This window comes from Eptatretus burgeri, chromosome 11 (genome assembly GCF_056783735.1).
Source record: "Eptatretus burgeri isolate ZD-2024b chromosome 11, Ebu_testis_v1, whole genome shotgun sequence".
In the NCBI taxonomy this organism is placed as follows: domain Eukaryota; kingdom Metazoa; phylum Chordata; class Myxini; order Myxiniformes; family Myxinidae; genus Eptatretus; species Eptatretus burgeri.
Window position 1 is genome coordinate 88,343,561 of NC_140971.1, and position 24,163 is coordinate 88,367,723.

A 24,163-nucleotide genomic window follows, 5' to 3' on the forward strand; every position below is an offset into this window, starting at 1 on the left:
ACCTAGTTTAATGTCCAACAGAGGGACAGCACACGTATCGATGCCTCGACTTGCCTGCTAAACACCTGGATGACTGCGAAACACCTGGATGACAGTTTATAGCTGGGTCGAGATTCAAACTCAGGTAAGACAGCTCAGAGGTGAGTGTGCATACCTCTAGTTATTCTTCACCATTGAGAGATAGGGTGCAAAACGACATATAACACGATATCTCAAAAATGTAATGGGCCCAAGATGTTCTCGTGGAACAGGCATTACATGGTAGAGGTATGCGCTCTCCCGAGTGCCCATCCAGTTTGAACTGATTTCAACTGAAATTTCAACAACTGATTTCAACTTCAAACAACTGAAATGGCAGCCCGTTGGCCATCTTAAATGTGATCTTTAAAAAAAATGATGTAAATATGTAAGCCATCGTTCATGATCTGGGTGCCAAGGTTGAACAAGATCAGTAAATGCATGTCTGAGAAATGGTTGAGGACGTGTTCAACACTGGGGTTTTTTTTACATCTAAAATGGCCGCCAGTCGATCATCTTGGATCTGATGGTGAAAACAAAAATGGCGTGCACAGATAGACCATCATGTGTTGTCTTTGCACCAAGTACAAATAAAATTGGTCCAAACATGTCCGAGATATGGTTGCAGACGCATGCACACACGCACACGCACACAGACAAGAAAATCGAGACCAAATCCAGAAGACCCCATTTCGGAAGAATTCCTTTGGAGGCTAATAATCGCTCTTTCATGAACAAAACAAGTATCAAAATAATTATAACCTTTTGGCACAAACTTTTGTGTACAGTATAGCACTTGACATGTTAATTTGGGTGATCAGACACCTTGGCAAATGGCCTGTCCCTGGAACTTCTCTCGTGTACTTGAGTCTTAAGCACATCTTAAAACCTACAAACAAATCTAGATGTTGACCGGATGTGGTCTTATAAAGCCATTGATTCAACTTCTCACAGTTTGAGATCGATTTTTTTTTTTTGTGCAAAGTTTCAAAAGTACACCTGACTGCTGGAGGATGATGTCTCGTTGTTCCGTCCAGTGATTCTGCAGAATATAAAATCATGGCTGTCATCCCTCTCTAATTATGCAAAGACATCAAGCTAGCTAATTGCTCTCGCCTGACAGGTTGATAGCTTTTTGGTTTTCTTCCACTGATTATCATCAAAGTCCCTCGTCGTCACAGGCACGTCACTTAGGTTGTGTTGGCTTGTATAAATGACACATTCTGCTTCACTGTGCCTCCTGGTACCATGCACGTTATATGTGCTGTTACGTAGTACTATACAGAATCTGGCAGGTAGACACTCTGACATTTTGTAAACCGATTTTGTCCTGTTGAAGCCTTTGGCCAGCAACATGTGTTCAAGACTGTGCTTAAAATGTAGACTTGTACATTTCCATTTTGGTGTTGCTTTTGGTAAATTTAAGGAAAGATCTGTTTTTCAGTGGGATATGATGAGTGATGCTGATAGATTAGTTCCTTTGTTTAAAACTGCAGGGTCACTTGTATTCCTTATCACTGAAGTTGTTCCCTCATTCTGGAAAGGTACTCGCTCTTCACGTAATTCAGTGGAGTTCCAACACATTTTCGACAAGCTCTGCCAGGCCAAATATGGGCAGTGATTCATTCCTTTTGAAGTTTAGATTATCTGCTAAACTCTTCATTCATGCTCTTCTTCTCCGACGTTGGGAAAATATTTCCCCAGTCTTGCCATTTCCTTCAGTCTCATAATGTGACGGTCAATTAACAATTCATGTCGCATTCCTTTCCCATTCTTGAACTTCAATATAGTTGTCTGAGTTGTTCTGTCTATCTGTGGTCATTGGAACCTCAAGTGTATCAGCTTCTTCAATTTCCATTTCCAGTATGCCTGTTGCCATCACCCCCTTCATCAATGTCTTTATTGTGAGCTTGAAAACAATGTTTAAAAGAAGAGATGGTGTGTTTTCTCAATTTTTATTTTGCATTTGAAATGTGATCTAAACACCCTTGAAATGTGTATCAAATAGATAGTTATAGCATTGAAGGAAGAACACATATTTTAGTTGAATCTCAAAAGTGACATCCCATAGGTTGGGGCACTCAGCTTTCTAGAACAGTGCAGTTGATCCAAGCTTTTGACGTCAGATTCACTGTTTGTATCCTATCCCACTGACAGACCAGATGTGTTTCCAGACCTTAACCAAAATCTAATCGGCTCGTTCTTCTCACCTACCCAACTCATTCACCAAGTTTTGTCATAATCCGCCCTCAACCTTTTGAGATATCCTGCTCACAGACAGATAGACAGACAGACAGACTTGCAGACAAAGAGACAGGGGTCAAAACATAGACCCCATTCATCTTTGGTGGCGGAAGGAATCTTTTTTTTTAATACATGGTCTAGGCTCGTGGAAGAGCTGGGACACAGAACAGATCGGGACACAGCATAAACAAAGGCAACGGCAGGAGAAAGGGGAAAAGCCGACAACAGGGAGGAGGGAGAAAGTAGAGACGGAGACAAACAAGGGATGCAGGTAACGATGAGGGGTAGGTAAGAACGTGAGGGGTGGACAAGATGGATAAATAAGCAAAATTTCGGGAGGGGTGCAGAGTGGCTTAATGGGTGTAGAAAAGGTAATGGTTTTGGATGGAGTATGAGTTGAGATGGTGGTGAACAGCTGTCTTGAAGACCTGGAGGGAAGAATGAAATCGAAGAGAGCGTGGGAAAAGAGAGGAATAAATGAGTGGAGATGACCATCGGTTCTGGATCGAGGCAGGTTCACTAGGAGTGGGTTGCTGGTGGACCGCATGTGTCCTGCAGATACCTAGGAGGTTGTCGGGGGGGGGGGGGAAACCAGAAATGGCAGAGGGTGCAAGACCAGAAATGAAGTGGAAGAAGACAGAGAGATCAGCGACCTGTCGGTGATGCCGACGTGATGGGGGAATAGACTCAGCTTAATTGCGAGATTCCAATGATATTGAAAACCTTGATTTCATCTTCAACTCTTCAATTAATTAGATTTGCCACAAGCAATTGAAACTTTTTGTTAGTTCTCATTATGAGTGAGTCAGTTCTTTATAAAAGAATAAAATAATTGCATTTCTTGGTCTCAAATGTTATTTTCTTCTTCTATTTTTTTTTGTTCTGAAAACATGCATCTGAATTTAAAAACAACCCCTCCCCCCCAAAAAAAATAACCTGGAATTAAATAGTGATTCGTCAAAGAATAATCAGCACTTCAACTTCTGTTTTGCATTAACGTAACAGAACACGCAATGTTCAGTGTGACGTGAAAGCTTCAAAATCAGTACATCCTGTTTCTATACCAGAGTGAGCACTTGCTTTTTGTCTTCTTACAATGAATGCTTGGTTCAAGCATGGAAGCAGTTGGACTGTACTCTCAGGCATAATAGGGTAATTTGTGGATGTTTCAGCAAAGAATTGTAAAACTTACTTTTTTCAAAATACTTAACTGCAAAATCTATGTACCACCTATCTGATATATTTAATTGGGTGCTTTTCCCTGCTACAAAAACTATAATCTAAGTTTAAGCATCATTAAGCATGCTGTTCTTTGTAAGCATAATTAAGTCAGGACTCTGTGGACATCTTGAGGATGACTTCGTATCTTTTGCAAGAGCAGTTCATTTACCGAGAAGCTTCGCCGAACAGACACTCCATCTATCTCATTAAAGACTTTTGGCAAATCAAAAGCAGAAAATATTTGACATTCTGTCCTTTATGAATTAGGTGCCATTTTTCAAATATAATTCATTCATTCAGCAATTCAAATATGGCACCAATGCTTTCCTTCATGAATGCCCGTCCAGACCTCATAGATGCAATCTGCTGGCATTTGTACCGTTGGCTTGTAACCCTGCAATGTGAGGTCAAATTCGGTGTTCTTATCGCATGATATAAGCTCTGACCTTCCAGCACAGGCCATCACAGTGAGCATGGAGAAATTGAACAGCTGACGTTTGACCCCAGTCAAAGAACAAACGCAACCATCTTTGGCATTCCAAATTTAATAATGCGACATCGATGCCTCTTTGTGGAATGCGAAGCTTATAGGATTGAAACATTGCTGAAGGATAATTTAATATGAGCTATCGACAATACGAATGGCAAGGCATGTGTGTAAATGTCATATATATATATATATATATATATATATATATATATATATATATATATATATATATATATATATATGTATATATATATATATATATATATATATATATATATATATATATATATATATATATATATATATATATATATATATATATATATATATATATATATATATATATATATATACACACACACACACACACACACACACACACATATATATCTACAGTGCCTATACAAAGTCGACACTCCTTTCAAAACATTCACCTTTTGCTGCCTCATTGCCTGGATTTAAATTACATCAAATCAGACTTTTCACACCTTTATTTACACATCATAACCCACAACTTCTAAGTGAAAAACAAATTCCACATATTTCAGAAAATTAATTTAAAATGCAAAACGAGAATGTCTTGGTAGGATAAATGTCCATCCCCCACCCCCCTTTATAATAGCAATTATAAATGAGCTCAGATGTAACTAATTAACTTCAAGATCACACACCAAGTTGATTGACCTCCAGGGTCAGGTATGGGAGCATTCGCCAGAACAGCGCGTCACTACGTCCACTTTCTGCCGGTACTCCAGGAACCTCCATCTAGCGATCCCCCAGGCAGATGCCTGGTCCATCCCCATTTCCTTGAGATGCTAATCAACCTGCTGCAACCACGAGGATCGTAGTCAGCCCATTGGCCTCCTCCACTTACGAGACTCCCTCGCTGAAAGAATCTGGTGAGCAGGATCAGCGTCAGGAAAAAGAGCCACATGTCCATACAGCCGCAACTGATGCTGACGGACTATACAGATAACAAATCTCATTCGAGTCTCTCTCAGCAACCGCTCGTTGGATATAAAGTTCCACCAGCGAAAGCCAATGATTCTCCGAAGAGACCTGCTACCAAAGGAATTAAGTCTCCGTCTCAGACCCTTGGTCAGAGTCCAAGTCTCGCATCCAAAGAGCAAGACTGGAAGCACCAAGGACCTGAAGACTCGGACTTTCATCCTTCCGCACAGGTACTGGCAGTGCCACACCCCATGATCCAGTGAATCCATGACTCCCCAGGCCCAACCCAGACGTCTATTGACCTCTGACTCACAGCCAGCAGGGACATGAATATCACTGCCAAGGCAAGTGAATCTCTCCACGATCTCAACATCCTCACCACAAACGGGCACATCCTCACCACGAACAGGACAGCAGCATCCAAGATGTCATTGAAAGCCTGGATCTTAGTTTTGACCCAGGAAACCCTTAATCCCAGTGGCACCGACTCCTCATTCAGCACCTCGAGGTCCCACAAAAGGATATCTAAAGTCTCCGCAAAGATGACTGCATCATCTGAGAAATCTAGATTAGAGATCTTGACATTTCCAAACGATGCACTGCGGCTTGATCTCCCGGACATCCTCCCAAGAATCCAGTCCATACAAGTGCTGAAAAGTGTGGGGGCCAGTACACACCCCTGAGGAACTCCAGTAACAACTGGAAATAAGTCAGAGATGGTACCACCACATCTCACAGGACTCTCAGTACCAGAGTAGAGTTCAGACATCAGATCGTTGAGTTTTGGTGGCACCCCACGAAGACTCAAGAATCCTCCAGAGGGCATCCCGATTCACTGAATCGAATGCTTTACAGAGATCAACATAGACTGCAAGCAGTCCCTGCCGAAACTCTCATCTGCGTTTGGTGAGGATCCAAAGAGCAAGGATACGGTCAATCATTGACCTCTTTGGTGTAAAGCCTGACTGCACTGGACGCTGGTGCTCAAGCAGATTGTGGCGAACCCAATCAAGAATTATCAGAGCAAAGAACTTGCCCAGCACTGAGAGCAGCATCACCCCTCGGTAGTTGTGGCAGTCTTGGCGATCACCCTTCCCTTTCCAGAGAGGGACAACAAGGCCCCTCTTCCAGTCAGTTGGGATGATAATTGTGTTCCAGGCAGAGCACAGAACTGCAAGCAACGACACGAGAGCAGCATTTCCACCAGCCTTGAGAAGTTCAGCACGGATGCCACAGATCCCTGGAGCTTTACCCCATTTCAACCGGTTCTCCGCAGCCTGTGTTTCCACAAGCGAAGGTGGACCACAGTTGATTCGAGGGTCAGCAACAGGGATTGTAACACCCCTGACGTCCAACTCGACTGCTGGTGGATCAGCCTGGTACAACCGCTCAAAGTAACTGGCCCAGCGGGCCTTCACTTCGGACTCCTCCCTCAAGAGCCTACCACCCTCTGCACTAACTACAGTACACTGAGGGATGGGCTTGGATGAACGCAATGCCTGAATTCCTTTGTAAGCAGGACGAAAATCACTTGACCACAGGTGATGCTCCACCCCCTCACAGATACCCTGCACACAGGCCTCCTTGTCCACCCTTTGCACACGCACTGTTTTACGCCTCAACTCCCTGAACAGCGCAGGTCTGCCATTCAGCCTGGCCCTGCAACTCTGGTCAATGGTATCCAGTGTCCCTTGAGGGACAAAATTCTTCTTCGCCTGACGGTGAGTTCCAAGACATCCACCGGCAACATCAAGGATGGTGGTCTTGAAGGCACTCCACAACCCTTCAGGACCCCCCAAAGCACCCAGACCCCCAAATCTCCACTCAGCCTGTTCGCAAACTCCTCAGCTCCCCTATCATCCTTGAGCTTGCCAACATCCAGCCTTGGCTGGGATGGTACCATTCTCCTGGATTTAAGGTGCAACTTAAGTGTTTCTACAACAAGCCGGTGGTCAGTATTGAGGAACTGAGCCCTCTCGTAGACCCTGCAGTTCTGGATCATCCTCCAGTGACCATCAATGAGCACATGGCCAATCTCCTTTGCCACACCGCCAGCGTTGGAATAGCAAATCCAGCGATGAGCTTGTGGGCGCTGAAACCATGAACCAGCCACCCTAAGTCCATGACTTCTTGTAAAGTCAAGGAACTGAGTGCTATTCTAGTCCACAGTTCCAGACCCAAGGGGACCAACACACATCTTATAACCATCCCTATCAGTTCCAGTCGATGCATTGAAATCCCCCAAGACCAGAAGAGTATCTTGCCTGGGGCACAGATCAACCACAGACTCGAGCATGGCATGAGTGCGTCTTTCACGATGAGATCACTCGCCTCAGTCGGAGCATATGCAGAGACCAGGGAAATGACACCCAACTAGTGACGAATCCTTAGTCTCATAATACGCTCGTTGAACGGTGTTACCTCAATTATCATTGGAGTCAGCTTATTGGACACAGCTGCAGCAATTCCTTGGGCATGGTAACCATCAGAATGACCAGACCAAGAGCAGGTGTAACCACCTGCCATGATCTCACCGCAATCCGGTCTCCGAACCTCAGAGAGTGCTGCAATACCGACGTCCAAACGCTTGAGCTCAGATGATAACAGAGATAGGTGCTCATCCTTTCTTAGGGAAAGGACATTTCAGGCACCCACCCGAAGGGACCGCCTCAGGTTAACACAAGGAGACCTCCGTCTGGTGGACGATACCTCAGCACCACTCCGACACAATCTCTCACAATCTGACCCGGGGATGTTACCCCATGGTTTCCCTTCTATCAACAAAGATTGGGGGTCCCAAAGGCTTTACCCCAATCCCGTCATCGGTGAGCTGCCCTGCGAAGGGAAGCTGCACAGGAGTTACTCCCACAGAGTGGGTTTTCAGATTTTTTTTTGCTTCGAGAATGTTTTGCAGAATGAAGGGTTTCCCGGTGGCCGAGTGCAAATCCTGCCACCAACCTCCTTTTAAGAAGTAACCCAACTGCAGGAGGACATCCACAGACACAGTTGGGCACTAGATATGGATGGCCATTGGCTCACAAGGAGCTCCTCTGCTCTTTGACAGGTTTTGTTTTTAATCCTGCTGGGTGTCCACATCCAAACACCCTCCTCACCAGGAAACCTGGTGGGGGAGACGGTTTAGTCGCCCCCAACCCGACCATGGAACAGGTTAGTACATTGTTTATATGATACCTGTAGCAAGTCACAGATCTGATCTGGCCTGACCTGACAGATATTGACAGTCCTTGCAGTTGATGACATTTATATTGAACAATGATTATAAATCACTTTTGCATTACCTACTTTTACTTTTTGGACTTAGGTCCAATCTTGACCCAACTATAAACTGTCCCTGGTGTTTCGCATACAGGGTGGTCCATCTCTGCGTGTGATGTCCCTCGGATGGATGTTCAACTGGGCATCCCATCTGCTGGCATTAGTTAGTGGATGATAAGAATCCCCATGGTGTCCTTCACAAGAGTGGGGGAGTTATCGCTGGCACCCTGAACAAATTACAACTTCCTCCATACTCAGTCTTATATCATACATCAGACTGGCAACCCATCCATGATTGTAATGCTATGCACGAAACAGCTTCAGTGGAACCAATGCTCCATCTTGAGCATGGTGCATAATAATAACGAGATGGTATTCATAGAATACTTACCCTGTGCAGTCAACGATTTTGGAGATATAGAGGTGCAACGTTTTTCGGTTTTTCGAAGATGGCATCTGTACCACATGACCTATGACATCATGAGTATCATTAAAATATTCTACAGGAGGTGGCGCTCCCATGGTGAAAATTTCATGTCCATCAGACCAACAGTCGCTGAGAAAAAAATTCATAATGATCGGATAAGTGTTGTACTTGTCGAATTATGATGTCATAACGAGGGCACTGATGACATCATCATTAACATATCTTATTCGCCATGGGGAGTACTTGACAATGAGCCAGGTATCAATGTTTTTCATGGAGTGGTTTCAGAGATAGAGGTGAAAAGTTTTTCCAAGATGGCGCCTGTACCATGTTACCTATGACATCATAATTATCATTTACATATTCTACAGGAGGGAGGCGCTCCAATGATGAAAATTTCATGTCAATCGGACCAAAAATTGCAGAGAAATAAAATTCATACTGATCGAATCAAGATTTGTACTTGTCGAATTATGACGTCATAATTAAGTTACCAATGACATCATTATTAACAAATCATATTCCCCAAATAAGCCATGTATCACTTTTTTCCATGAAGCGGTTTTGGAGATATGGAGGTGTAACTTTTTTGATTTTTTCCAAGATGGCGCCTCTACCACGTGATCTATGACGTCATAATTATCATAAAAAATTATCTAGGAGGAGCCGCTCATATTCTAAAAAATTTAGTGTCCATCGGAGTAACAGTTGCAGAGGAATTTTTTTTTCATACTGATCAGATCAAGCGTTGTACTTGTTGAATTATGACATCAAAATGAAGGCACTGATGACATCATCACCAACAAATCTTATTCCGCATTGGGAGTACTTGACAATGAGCCATGTTTCAATTTTTGCCATTGAGTGGTTTGTGAGATATGGAGGTGTAACGTTTTTCCAAGTTTGCGTCAGTACCACGTGACCTATGACATCATAGTTCTGAATTTTTAAAAAAAAAAATCTTCAGGTAGAGGCCCTCCTGTGGTCGAATATCGCGTCAATTGGACCACACACTTGCTGAGAAAATTAATTTTAAAAATGTAGACACGCACGTACGCCGCAGGTACGCAACCGAATGCGTCGCCCTGCTTTTCGCTTCTCGAGCGCAGGGTAACTCGAACGGCACTCGGTGGAGCGCACTCCTCGGCCAGGCTGAACACTCTCTGTTTTGTATCCCACTGATGGGCTACATCTGCAACCGGACCTGAACCAACATCTCATCAGCTTGTTCTTGTCACACATCCAACTCGTCCATCAAGTTTTGTCATAATCCGTTCATAACATTTTGAAAAAAAAAATCATTCCATGAAAACGTTTTTAGCTCCATCTCTCAAAGGTGAAGAATCAGTTGAAAACTTAAAAACATAAATTTTATCCGGATGTGGAGCTTCACCAAAATCGAAACAATTAATCATTGTGACGCATACAACCTGCCCCACCAAGTTTCGTTTGAATCTATCTGTCCACAACTTTTTGAGATATCCTGCTCATAGACAGACAGACAGGGGTGGAAACTTAACCTCCATCCACCTTCGGTGGTAGAGGTAAAAACACTTATACAAATGTGTGCATTGAAAAATAAGAAGTTGGCCTTTCTTCAACTATTGTGAGCAAATCGTTGTTCAGATTTGTTTGTGGATCTTCATATGTTATGTATGAAAGAGTCAGAATGCTTGACTTTCAAAAACTTGCACAAACAATGAAACTTATTTTCACAAAAAACTTTGAGTTAATACACTACTTTTATATCTTTATAATCTGTTTTAATTCCATGTTCCTATTTCTCAGGTACGAAGTTGTTTCGTGCATAAGGTTTGTATAACTGCCGAGAAGGGAGAATACTTTCCTTGATTTTTATATGGCATGCAAACTTCAAAGCATTTCCAAGGGATCTTATCTTTCTTTCCACTTATCGTTCAAGAATATCTTCCACGGACTCCTTTTTATGGTGATTATTTACATGTCCCACAATTCACCGTTATCTGCAAGTATTTCACTGCGACAGCACTTTACCCCTTGCTGGAAGCTGGGATCTCCGATATCAGCATCCGTCCACACTGAAGGCCAGTCTGTTCCACTTCTTAACATGCAAAGAAAACATTTTCTTACAACATATATTTGTAACAACACATATATTTGTACAACATATATTTCTTACAACATATATTTTCTTACATATAATATGTATGTAAAATGTGTGTAGAGTCATTGATATATATATATATATATATATATATATATATATATATATATATATATATATATATATATATATATATTTATATATATATATATATATATATATATATGTGTGTGTGTGTGTGTGTGTGTGTGTGTGTGTGTGTGTGTTTATGTGTATGTATATACATATATATGTATATATATATATATATATATATATATATATATATATATATATATATATATATATATATATATATATATATATATATATATGTATATATATTTATATATATATATATATATATATATATATATATATATATATATATATATATATATATATATATATATATATATATGTGTGTGTGTGTGTGTGTATATGTGTGTGTGTTTATGTGTGTATATATATGTGTGTGTTTATGTGTGTGTGTATATATATATATATATATATATATATATATATATATATATATATATATATATATATATATATATATATATATATATATATATATATATATATATACATATCAACAAGTGTAGCCTGCTATGTGAGCACATCAGGTGGCACAATGCTGGCAGGTCATGCAGCAAGGGCTGTGATGGGACTCGATTTGTACCCCACTGCCTCTTCACGTTAGGGGGTTCGATTCATTCATATTAATGAGCCTCATATGGTGACGAATAAACGATCAGCAGTATGTTGTCCTGATGAGCAAACAACAAGGGCAAAATCTCGATCGACATCTCTGCTTTCATCTATTCGAGACAATAGGCTTTAATCTCAGTCTGCAAAGGCTTGAGTACCATGTGGATGCATCCTCGTTTGAAAGTGATGTGTTGGTATAATTTATGGACATGATGTTAGCGTCATGTCATGGAGGTGTGCTTCTTTGGTTGAACATAATATTCTTGGTTGCAAACCTCTCGACTGGTGATCAGCAGGACAGGCGGGCGACACTTGTTGCTGGCAGGTCATGCAACAAGCTCTGTGATGGGACTCGATTTGTGCCCTGCTGCCTCATCAAGTTTTGTGGTTCGATTCAGTTATATACATATATGTATACATTTTATATGATGGGACTCGATTTGTGCCCCCAGACCACAGGTTTCTTCAGGGTGCACATGGTCAACCATCATTCCCCTTCTCGTGAAACCCCAAAATCCAGGATCACTGCTCGTCTCCACTCATTCGTTCCTCTTTTTTCCCCACCTGTGGAACCAACCTCTATATTCTCTTGAATCTCATTGTCCCCTCCATGAATTCAAGACAGCTTTTCACCACCATCTCAGCTCGTCACTCATACAAAACCATGATCTTTTCTACCCCGTTAACTCCCGCTTCTCCCCACCTCCTTCCAAACTTTCAGTTTTTCCTTCCTGAGACTTTCCTTCTGTATCCATCTTGTCCACCCAATGCAACCTCCACTAACCCTCATTCCTCCCCACACCCATTATTTGTCCAAGTCTCTCTCTATTTTATCCTTCAACCCTGCTGTTGGGATGTCCCCCATCTCTCCACCGTTGCTTCTTTTTTTCCTGTTGCATTCTGATCCATTCAGTGTTCTAGCTCTTCCATGAGCCTTGACCTTGTGAACAAAAAAAAATCCCTATGATTCTGGACTTTTCAAACACCCTGTATTTAGGCTTTGCAGGAATATTGATGTTTATCGGTAAATGTTGATAAATGTCAATTTCAGATCACACCTTGAAAATTGATGACAAAAAATTCCATCATTAATGGGCGAAACTTACAGAAAGGGAACATTAAAATGATAGTTAAAAACTTATTGGACTTCCCTTAATGTATTAAAAACAATGCAATGAGTGAAGCAGGTATTCATATATGTGTGAAACCAGGAAGCTCTGCGTATCATTGAAGTGTATATTCAGTTTACAGTTTAAGTCAAGTTAATGCATCAGGTTAGAGTTGAGAAATGGCACCACAGTTACATTTTTGATGGTGACTAAACAGTAAAATCTGGATTTGTCTACAGCCTGGCTCAAGCAAATAAATACTGCAGTACCTGTAAGAAAAGACAAGATATATTCTTCACTTTAATATTTTTGTTATTTTATTTATGCCACTACAAATTAATGGAATGATTTAGAGCAGATATGTGATTGAAGGGTATTTACTGTGTATATTTTGACGTGATGTAAACAGCGTTCAAATGTTTTATTTAATCAAACCACATTCCCCTTTTTGAAACAATGAATCATCATTAAATAACTGGCTGGCACTTCGCTATAAAGTAAGGAAAAGATGGTGGAAGAGAAGTTGAAATGAATGTAAAAACCAATGTCCAATTCTCAGGACATCTGAGTCGTACGCAGGACTGTAAACATGGAGCAGAAAATGAGACTTGTCACGCAATGCCCGATGTAACTACATTTTCAAGTCCAACTATCTCAAGGGTCAAGGACAACAACATTTAAGCCATATTTAGATTTGCGTTCACCTTTTCTCAATTTCTACCACTCAGTTGAACGATATAACAGTCAAGACTTTATTCATTTTTTTTTGTTTAAGGTAATGTGATGGAAACTGAAAACCTGGTGACATAATAGTGGAATGAATATCAAGGCTTTATCGGTGCAAGTGAATGAGTCTTTTGTTTGGTTGCTTGCAATTCATCTACCACGGTACTCCAGATATATCTCTCAAAATGGATTAAATTTGTAATTTGAGTTGATGTATGTTGAAATGTACTAATTAGTCATGTTTCATTGCACAGCATTTATTAGAATGTGGGAGAGTTTCCTTTATGAACACTGACAATTGTGTATTTTGCAAAGTTGTGTAAATACAGAAATAGGGCAACGTTATGACATCATCATGTACTGGCTTTGGCCATAACTGCAAACACCACACTTGGCAGGAAATGTGCTTTTTAGTGGCTTGAATAAGGTTTAGCATGCTGAACTATACAAGCAATGGTTGTGAACGTATTATATAGGACGTACTGGACTTCTTTCACTTTGTAATGCTTCTAAATTTCTTCGGCACATATTTTATTCAGCTTGAAATGATATCATTTTCTGTGACTCCACGTGCGGGATTAATTCCTTCAGCCACAAGCAGGCCAGCAATCAAATTCCTCTGCAGCACATCTGTGGGAGCCTTTCTTTTTCGAAATGGCAATGAGCCATTGACAAAATCCACTTCACTATATTTCCATCTATGACACTGTACTACAGCACAAAGTTCTGTTACTTGGATACAAGTTAAGTTTGATTTAATCAAAATATGATGCGCATTTTGTGGATCAGTAAACTCCCTGAATGGTATGTTTCATCAATCATGTTCCTACAATAGTTTTGTATGCATTCCTATATTTGTTTGTGTATGTGTGTATATATATATATATATATATATATATATATATATATATATATATATATATATATATATATATATATATGTATATATATATATATATATATATATATATATATATATATATATATATATATATATATATATATATATGTATATATACATATACACACACACACTTAGTGTCATTTTACCGACTTCACCACTTTTCCCCCCTGCACCTCCTATTCTGTTATTTTATGTTACACAGAAGGATTTACTTTGAGGCGAATCTAATATGTTTCACTTTTTCATGATTGGCACCAAATAGGGGGTGGTTAGACATACTTGGGTACACATGAAATTAAAATGTATCTCATGATTATAGTTTTCCTCGACCATATGAGAAATGGGATTTGAAATGGACACAAAAGCACCAAATTTCAAACATAACTGTGAAACAACACAGTGTAACTTGTGCTCATGGAATTTGAAGTACCGTAAATCCCCATGTATAAGGTGCAGGGTTGATTTGTCAGCCCAAAATTGCTTTTAATTAAACAGTGGGTTGGGAGAGAAAAGAAACAGGAAGACACAAAAAAATGTGTTTGATGTATATTTCTCCCATTCTTTCTTGAAATTGTGTAGTCCTTCAAAGGGCTGTTGGGATTTGCTTTTGAATCAAGAGCCAAGGAACTCCTCATCGTCAGTGTCTTTGTCGAAGAAAGCTGGGAGTTCATCATCAGAGTTGGTGAACAAGAGATTGTCTTCGTTGTCGCTCCCCTCAGAGTCGATGCTTGATGGTCAGTGAGTTGGCAATACTGCACTTTAGGAATGCCCTGGATATTATCTTGTTTGGCAGCCTCTGCCAGACTTGAAATATCCAGCCACAGATCATTGGCAGATCCACCTTCCACTGGCACCCACCCTTGGTGAACAACTTTTCTCAAGTCATCATCCATTCTGATCAGTACCTGTGAAGGCCATCCTTGAATGGCTTAACACAGCAATGTCTAGTAGCTGGAGAACAGAGGTCATGCCGCCAGAGATCATGATGAGATCGGCGTTCATCCTCTTCATCTCTGCATTAACAGACTCGGTTTTGTGGTACCAATATGCTGGCGACCTGGGCAGCCTGCCATTCCTCTTCGCTCTCACTGTGTGCAGCCAGTCTTGCACTCGATAATCGTACACCCAGCTCTTAGAATGACCATGAAGGACAATGCCGGAGGGAAAGCTCATCTTCAGCAGTGTCCTGTACTTTAACAGGAACTTCATACCGTCTGCAGTGCATGCGAACATGACAGTAAAATACTCCTTTTAATGACCCGTGGTGCAGATGTTAACAGACTTCCCCCTCCCCCCGTAGTGCTACAAGTGACGTTGAATGTTCATGGTGTATGGTGTCCATTTTCTTTATTCAGGCTGACTGTTTTGGATCATTATCTCGTGTAACATAAAGATTGGACCAATAAGTCTTGCACCACTGTGGATAGAATGTAAGTTAAAATTTATTTGCACCTTGCTGCAGCAACACAGTGAACCCTCAAATATTGCAGGTTCAAATATCACGAGTTTCAACCAATCGCAGGCAACCTATTGTGTTCCGATTTAATTTTCGCGGTATTTCATTTCGGCCAATTGCGGTTTTTTGAGCTGAGATGAGTCATTATTTGTGTCCACATGAAAGACTACCTCACATTACGTGCCATTTCTTGTTTCTCGCGCACCATAAATGTCATAATCAGATCAGCAAAAGCATACAAGAATGAAGCGAAGTTTAATAATGATGATAATAATAATAATAATAATAATAATAATAATGAATCGCCATCGCACAGAAAATGACATATCGAGATTTTTTGATTTTTTTTGCATACACTATCAAGGCTCGTATGAGAGCTAACACACAGCGTACAGTAAGGGGGGGGCATGAGACAAGAGGGGCAGGAGTGGCAAGGACAAAACAGTGGGGAACAGAGACATTAGGAGATCTGTGGAAGGGAGAGGGATGGGATGGGGACATGGGGAATAGAAGATGGACACTACAGGGGCATTCAGGAAGGAAAGCAGGGAATTTGAAGGAGGTGGGTTTGGGGTGGATTTGTGAGGGCAGAAAAGATCGTGGTTTTGAATGGGGGAAGATAAGAGATGGTGGTGAATAGCAGTTTTGAAGACCTGGAGGGAAGAGTGGGATTGAAGAGACTGAGGGAGTTTGTTCCATAGATGAGGAAAAACGAGGAATGAAAGAGTGAAGGTGAGCAGTGATTCCTGATTTTGGAAGTTTTACCAGAAGGGGGCTGCTGGCAGACCTTGAGCACCCTGCGGAAATATGTGGGAGCTCTCCATCTCAGAAAGAGCGGGGGGGGGGGGTGTGAGGCCAGAGAGGAGACGGTAGCAGACAGAAAGACCACCAATCTGCCTGCGGTGAGAGAGTGAGAAACCCAAAGACTCAGCTTCACCGCGGGAGATACTAATGATCCAAAAAGCCTTGGGTTCCACAGCGAGTTGAAGTCGATAAAGGTAAAATCTGGGAAAATCACAAACTGGTCCAAAAAATGGAACATGTCTTTCAATCCGGACAAATCTCACACTCTCACTATGTCTCTCCGAAAGGACCGTTTAGAAAATTCCCCCATCCACTTTCTCAACAATCCTCTGGAAGAAGTCCTTTCTTTCAAGCTTCTGGGTCTCACTATCTGCCATGACCTTTTCTGGCAAAGCCACATTTCAAACCTCGCCTCCAAAGCCAGTTGCCAACTGGGAATCCTCCATCGTGCAAAGTCCTTCCCCGGCCCTCCTGAGCTCCTGACCACTGACAAAGCTTTCGTCCGCAGCCTGGTGAAGTACTGCTCTCCCCTCTGGGCTGGTGCTCCTGCCTCCCACCTTTCTCGGCTTCACACTGTGGAAACTAAGGCATTTCGGATCATTAGCATCTCCCGCGATGAGGCTGAGTCTTTGGGCCTCTCACCCTCTCGCCGCAGGCTGGTCGGTGGTCTTTCTGTCTTCTACTGTCTCCTCTCCAGCCTCGCCCCCCCCGCTCTCTCTGCGATTTGTCCCCACCACATTTCCGAAGGGTGCTCAAGGTCCGCCAACAACCCCCTTCTGGTAAAACTTCCAAAATCACGAATCACTGCTCACCTTCACTCTTTCATTCCTCTTTTTCCACGCCTTTGGAAAAAACTCCCTCACTCTATTCAATCCCATTCTTCCCTCCAGACTTCAAAACAGCTGTTCACCACCACCTCTTATCATCCCCTATCCAAATCCTCGATCTCTTCTACCCCCGAAAATCCACCCAAGCCCACCTCCTTAAAATTCCCTGCTTTCCTTCCTGAAAGTCCCTGTAATGTCCATCTTCTCTTCCCCATGTTCCCCGCCCCATCCCTCTCCCTTTCACAGATCTCCTAATGTCTCTGCTCCCCACTGTTTTGTCCTTCCCACTCCCGCCCCTCTTGTCTCATGGCGCCCTTGCTGTGCATTGTGTGTTAGCTCTTACATGAGCCTCAACAAGGTATACAAAAATAAAAAATAAAAAAACTCAGGTGAGCGATAGCATGGACGACACATAGTTTTGAAATTTGGTAAGATTTTCATCGCATCAGAAAAAGAAACCAGAACACCTCACAAGAGCAAGGCCAGTTTCATATCATCATTTGCGATTTAATTTTGCATTGGACATCGCTCAGCGCATTTTTTTAAAGAACAATTTAAAGAAAATGGGCCGAAAGGGCCGTTTCTCAGCCCAAAGGGCCAGAATTACACTTTGGGCTCAGTAAGTGCCTGGGAAATGGTCTCTAGAATATACCTGTCAAGTTTGGTTCGGTTCTGTTCACTAATAACTGAGAAATAACAATTTTAAGAAAATGGGCCATAATGGGCCGTTCCTCGGGCCGCAATCGCACTTTGGGCTCAGTTATTGCCTGCACATACATATGTGTCTTGTATATGCCTGTCAATTTTCATCGAATTCTGTTCACGAATAATGGAGAAATAGACGTTCAAATTAATGAACAGTACACAAGAAAAGAGAGAATGTGAGCGGCGCTTAGTCCCCGTGGGGTCTTCCACCCCACGGGGTAAAAAATCAATGCAGGTCAGTAACCTAAGACAATGGGGAAGCACGGTTCATTGTTGCTTGCAATGTGTAAGCATACCCCACCAAGATATATATATATATATATATATATATATATATATATATATATATATATATATATATATATATATATATATACATATATATATATATATATATATATATACACATAGATATTATCTTATATTATATTACTAAAACACTCATCTTGTATGTATGTATGTATGTTCCCGAAATACAGCCAAAACGGTACACGGTAGCGCAAAAATTTTAGGGCCACCTTACTCACCATTCGTCTGCGGTGCGCAGTAACAAGTTTCGTTCAAATCGGGCAACGAAAAAAATTATTAAAAATCAATTCCCGATTCAGTCAAGTACTCTTCAGGAGTATTGGATCAATGGAAACAACCTCAGCAGTATAGTTCGCTGGAGCTATCTTTTTTTTTTTCTTGAAATGTTTTTTTCATCAACCGCTGTCACAACGGGAACCCAACAGGTTCACAGGTCGTCGAGTACATATATAAAACCGTGACATTTGCGGTTCCGCAATTCACTGATCCCACGTTTTTACAGTTCGTAAAATGTGACCTGCTTCTACATTCGAAGGTCTGTGCTTCGCGTGAGTATTCATGGTTTTCTTTTTCGCATCGTCACAGTTTTTCACGGACATTTTTGTGATATTTCGTGGATGTATTCGCGGTTTTTCTGACCTGCTTCTACTTTTGTGGCCCTGTGATTCGCATATTCGCAGTTTTTCAAGGGCTTATTCATGGATTGTCAGGGGATTTTTTTATTTTCCCTGATGAATCAAAGACTGCCAGGAACCGATCCCCCCTTTTTCCCATTGAACCAATGCCCCGGCATTTGCGGATTCGACATTCTTGGCATTTTTCAAGAACGTATCCCCCCGCAAATGGATATGTATATGTGTACATCTTCTGTGCTTTTCTTTGCAATGCCAACACCCCCGCCCCCCAGCCCCCCCCTCACGGCCATACTTGGCCAAAGTCGCTTGGCGGGGATGGATAACACATTTAAGATTGGAGAGGGGGAGCATTAGAATCTTAAAAATAAGAGGGGGAGGTGAGTACATACTGGCTTATGGGACTCCTTGCAGCTTTAGAGTGATTGACATATGAACTCACATGCCTGTCTACAAAGCCCTGTCCCACCAAGGCAAAGCCCCCAACACGAAGCTCATATTAACATTTTCCTTAACACTTGCACACCACTCCCCCCCCCTCTCCCCTCCCACAGCGCTTTATCTGACATGTAACAATATATTATGATTTGGGGCCAATGGACTCCTGCTTCTAAAACAAATGACGCGCCAAGTTGAACCCTGACCTGAGAAATCTCTACTGCATGGCTCAAAGCGACAAGCCAGGAATTGAGCATTCAAATAACTTCAGCAAACACGATTGTTTCATTCAGCTTCAAAACTGAACATGCAGAGCAGGTGGCTACGATAAATTTATCCAAACCTAACTTCTGACTGTTCTCCGCTAGCACTTCTGGCTCTGTCGTTTTCATCCGACAGAGAGTGTGCTTCCATTATTTTTACCAGGAAATCCAAGGAAACTTCGACAAAAGAGGAGGTTATTTAACCCATCACATCTGTGCCATGTCTACACCACCAGCTTTTCCACTTCCTACAATAATGTTAATTGAAATATTTTTGCAAAGCTCAACCAAACCTACCTCTGAAAAATGGTGGCCGCAGTTTGATGACTGACTGCTCATCCATAATATCAGAAAGAATTTCACCACGGATGTTGAAATAACCACGAGGAAACAATGCTCTTGGGGTTTATGCAAAGTGAATGGCATACATGCCGAGAGGGACATCGGGACTTTTATTCCATTTCTTAAGTTAAAATGGGATTAAATACGCTTCATCGAAAGGTAAGGTAGAACGAATTGGTCGGGTTTCTGGACAAGTATTTCAGCAGCCGATGTGTACCTTCAGTTCTTCTCAGCACCCTGTGTCATTAGTTATAATTACCATGTTTATTTTTTTGATATTGTGAACAAGCTGTCAATACTAAAATTATTTGTGATGGCCATTGCTGATGAGTGGGGCTCACCTCTAATATTAGATATGTTTAATTAACAATTGCCGCAATGGAAGGACGCTAGGATTGTTGACGTTACACAAATGGGCCAATGGCCTCCTCTATCTGTTTGTTGGTACATCTGCCAGCGAAGTTGGATGGATGTTATGTTGTCATGCCTGCCTGTTGGCCTATGAGCGGGATATCTCAAAAAATTATGGATGGATTCTGACGATACTTGGTTTTTCAGGTTGGATGTGTGACAAGGACAAATTGCTTCGATTTTGGTGAAGATCCAGGTCCGAATCTGAGAATTTAAAAAGAAATTCTGAAGACATTCTTCACTATTGAGAGATGGAGCAAGAAACGATAGATAGGATAATATTTCAAAAAGTTGTGGATGTGTTTTGACAAAACTTGGTGGACGAGTTGTGGGTGACAAGAACAAGCCAGCTAGATTTTGGTTCAGGTCCGGATGCAGATCCGGCCTATCAGTGAGATTAAAAAAAAGTAAACTGTTCAACCTGGTGGAGGAATGCGCTCCACCGAGTGCCATTCTAGTCTTTCCTTATCATGGAGTACAATAGCACTCCATAAAGAGGGATGATACGGGAAAACAACGGCAACCCATTCAAATATTACACAATGCCACTGTCTCAGATCCGGGGTTCGAGGCCTGTCACGACGGGGAACACTTGGGTCCCTCCTGAATGCCCGTTCCTGAGTTTGCTGGGCACAGATTACTATGCGCACTGGCAGGTTGCAAGGCAACCATGAACGCCGATTGGCACAGCCAATCCAGGCAGGGTTACACTACTTTGCGTGATACCTTACCTGCGGACGGCTGGCTAATAGAAGTCACGTGCCCTCAGCACACACTCGGATTACTGCCGAGCGTCACAGTGAGTGTGTGCTCCTGAACAAAGCAAACAACTTCCCGTCCAACTATACTTGTGCACTGTGTCGGACCAATAAAGGAAAAGACAACCGAGACAGATTGGAAATCAAAACAATCAATTATTTATTGCAAACACACAAGCAAGCAATCATTTAAAAGCAAGTATTTCCAAGCAAGAAAGCAAAAAAAAGGCACATACAGTGCCTATAGAAAGTCCAATGTTCTCTCAAAAATTTCAGACATTGTTGACTCATAGCCTGGAATTAAATTACATTAAATCAGACTTTTTCCACCTTTATTTACACGCCATAACCCACAACTTCCAAGATAAAAACAAATTCCACAAATTTCAGGAAATTAATGAAAAATACAAAACTAGAATACCTTGGTTGGATAAGTGTCCACCCCCCTTATTATACCAATTGTAAGTTAGCTCAGGTGTAACCAATTACCTTCAAAATCACACACCAAGTTAATTCCCCCCCCCCCACCTGTGTTAAATTGTAGTGATTCTGATTATTTCAGAATAAAATCAGCTGTTCCTGTAGTTTTCCTCTGCTGGGTAGTGCGTTTCACAGCACAGTCTCAAGCATGAGCACCAAGGAGCTTTCAAAAGACCTCCAAGATAAAGTTTTGGAAAGGAACAAATCAAGAAATGGGTATAAAAACATGTCAAAGGGCTTGAATATCCCTTGGAACACAGTCAAAACAACCATTAAGAGGTGTAAGGCATATGGTAACAGCAAGACCCTGCTAGATCAGGCCGTTCCTCCAAACAGGATGACCAAGTAAGGAGGAGATTGATCAGAGAGGCCACCAAGAGGTCAATAGCAACTTTGAAAGAGCTACATGCCGTTATGGTAAGGAATGGTCACTGTGTGCATGTGAAAACAACCCAAGCATGCCACAAGTCTGGCCTGTATGGTGCGGTGGCAAGAAGGAAATCTATTACTCACAAAAGCCCACCTTGAGTCCCGTTTGAGAAATGCAAAAAATCATTCCGGAGCGTCTGAAGCCATGTGGTAAAAGATGTGTGGTCTGATGAAACCAAGATGGAACTTTTTGGCCTAAATGCAAAACGTTACGTTTGGCACAAACCCAACACAGCACATTACCCAAAGAACACCATCCCTCATGTGAAGCATGGTGGTGACAGCATCTTGTGATGAGGATGTTTCTCATCAGCAGGGACTGGGGCACTTGTGAGGATAAAAGTAAAAATCCATCCATCCATCGGGACCATACTCTGTAAAGAGCATCGGTGCTACTGAAGCAGTCTCCAGGGCTATTGGGCTCAATCCTGGACAGGTCGCCAATCCGATGCAGAATACTTAAATAGCTCAATCATCCCAGCAAGCTGGTACTCATTCTGCCGACCTCAGAAGGATGACAGGTTGAGTGAAGGGAAAATGGATGGCGCAAAATACAGAAAAAATCCTCCAGGAAGACCTGCTGCCATCTGCAAGAAAGCTGAAATTGGGATGGAAGTTCACCTTTCAGCATGACAATGACCCGAAGCACACAGCTAAAATTACAATGTAGTGGTTGAGCAGCAAAAAGATAAATGTCCTTGAGTGGCCCAGTCAGAGCCCCAAACTAAATCCAATTGAAAATCTGTGTCATGACTTGAAGATTGCTGTCCATCAACGCCCACACAACTTGACTGAGCTTGAACAGTTTTGTACAGAATAATGGGAAAATATTGCCCAATCAAGTTGTGCAAAGTTGGTGCAGACCTATCATCACAGATTCACAGGTGTAATTGCTGTCTAAGCTGCTTCCACCAAGTATCCAACCAAGATATTCTAGTTTTGTATTTTAAATTAATTTTCTGAAATTTGTAGAATTTGCTTTTCACTTGGAAGTTGTGGGTTACGATGTGTGAATAAAGGTGGACAAAAGTCTGATTTAATGAAATTTATTTCCAGGCTTTCATGAAACAAAAGGTGAAACTTTTGAGAGGGGGTGTAGGCTTTCTTTAGGTACTGTAAGAGCAGATTTAACCATAACACATATTCTTATTCAATCTTACACAAAAGACTTGGCCATCATTCACTCAGGGAAGAAGAGTAAAACAAGGACTTGAAAATATAATAAAAGTAATGCATGGAGAAAAGAAAAGCAGCCTTTTCCTTTCTCCCTCACCTCACACAACCCAAATATACAAGAGAATGCAGAGGAAAATGGATGGGGAAGATGGACACTGGCGATGTGACACGATGGGGGACACGCAGCCACGTCCCTGAGGTGCCCAGACACAGTAGGCGAGTCCTCTCCTGCATCGTAGATATGTGAACTAGATATGTGAACTCGCTCTCCTGGCCTCAGATTCTTCCTCCACAGCATGTTTGCGTTTTTCTTTGCAGAAGAAACAGTAACCTCAACAATTAACATGACCATGTTGGGATTCGCCTTCCCACAGATTGAAGACTTGCAACCCGATATAATTTTTCCGCAGGACGGTGTTCCCCCTCATTGGGCCTTTGTCCTTCTAGTCGTCCTGAATGAAAAATTTCCAAGTCTCTGGATTGGCCAAGACAGACCAACTCCATGCCCCCCCCGGATCTCCAGACATAACCCCCTTGATTTTTATTTTCTGTGGGGGTTTGTCAAAGATATTGTCTACAACACCAAGGTTGCAAACCTGCTGGATCTTCATTCTCAGAGGAGAGCTGCATGTGTACTGGTGAATGCAAACATGCTGAGCCAAACATGGCAAGAACTCATGTACTGCCTTGATGCCCTGCACGCGACAAACAAAGCTCAACATTGAAGTGTATTGATGATGTGCACATATCTATCAAGTTACTGTATCATATAAACCAAAAGGTATCATTGTACCATTTGTGGGTCTAAATATATTAACAACCAAAGTTGTCCAGCTCTTTTTGGAACACCCTGTATCACTTCTACTGTGTATCATACAAAACGAATGCAGTGTGTGTGTGTGTGTGTGTGTGCGTGCGTGCGCACGTGTGTGTG

The 24,163-nt window shown here is 41.8% G+C and overlaps 1 protein-coding gene across 7 annotated transcripts in view; it reads right to left on the bottom strand.

Annotated features, from left to right (window-relative positions):
• LOC147017576 (uncharacterized) overlaps positions 1–24,163 on the bottom strand; it is a 182,200-nt gene that overhangs the window by 44,250 nt on the left and 113,787 nt on the right. Inside the window, exon 6 of one of the 7 annotated variants that reach the window (XM_085847293.1) lies at positions 10,641–10,707. The exons of 4 other annotated variants lie outside the window; for them this stretch is intronic. In XM_085847293.1, coding sequence (XP_085703419.1) covers positions 10,641–10,707 — 67 coding nt within the window. Of the gene's footprint in view, positions 1–10,640; positions 10,708–21,280; positions 23,925–24,163 lie in introns of those variants that run through there. 2 more of the 7 variants (XM_085847294.1, XM_085847298.1) reach the window with 2 other exon arrangements.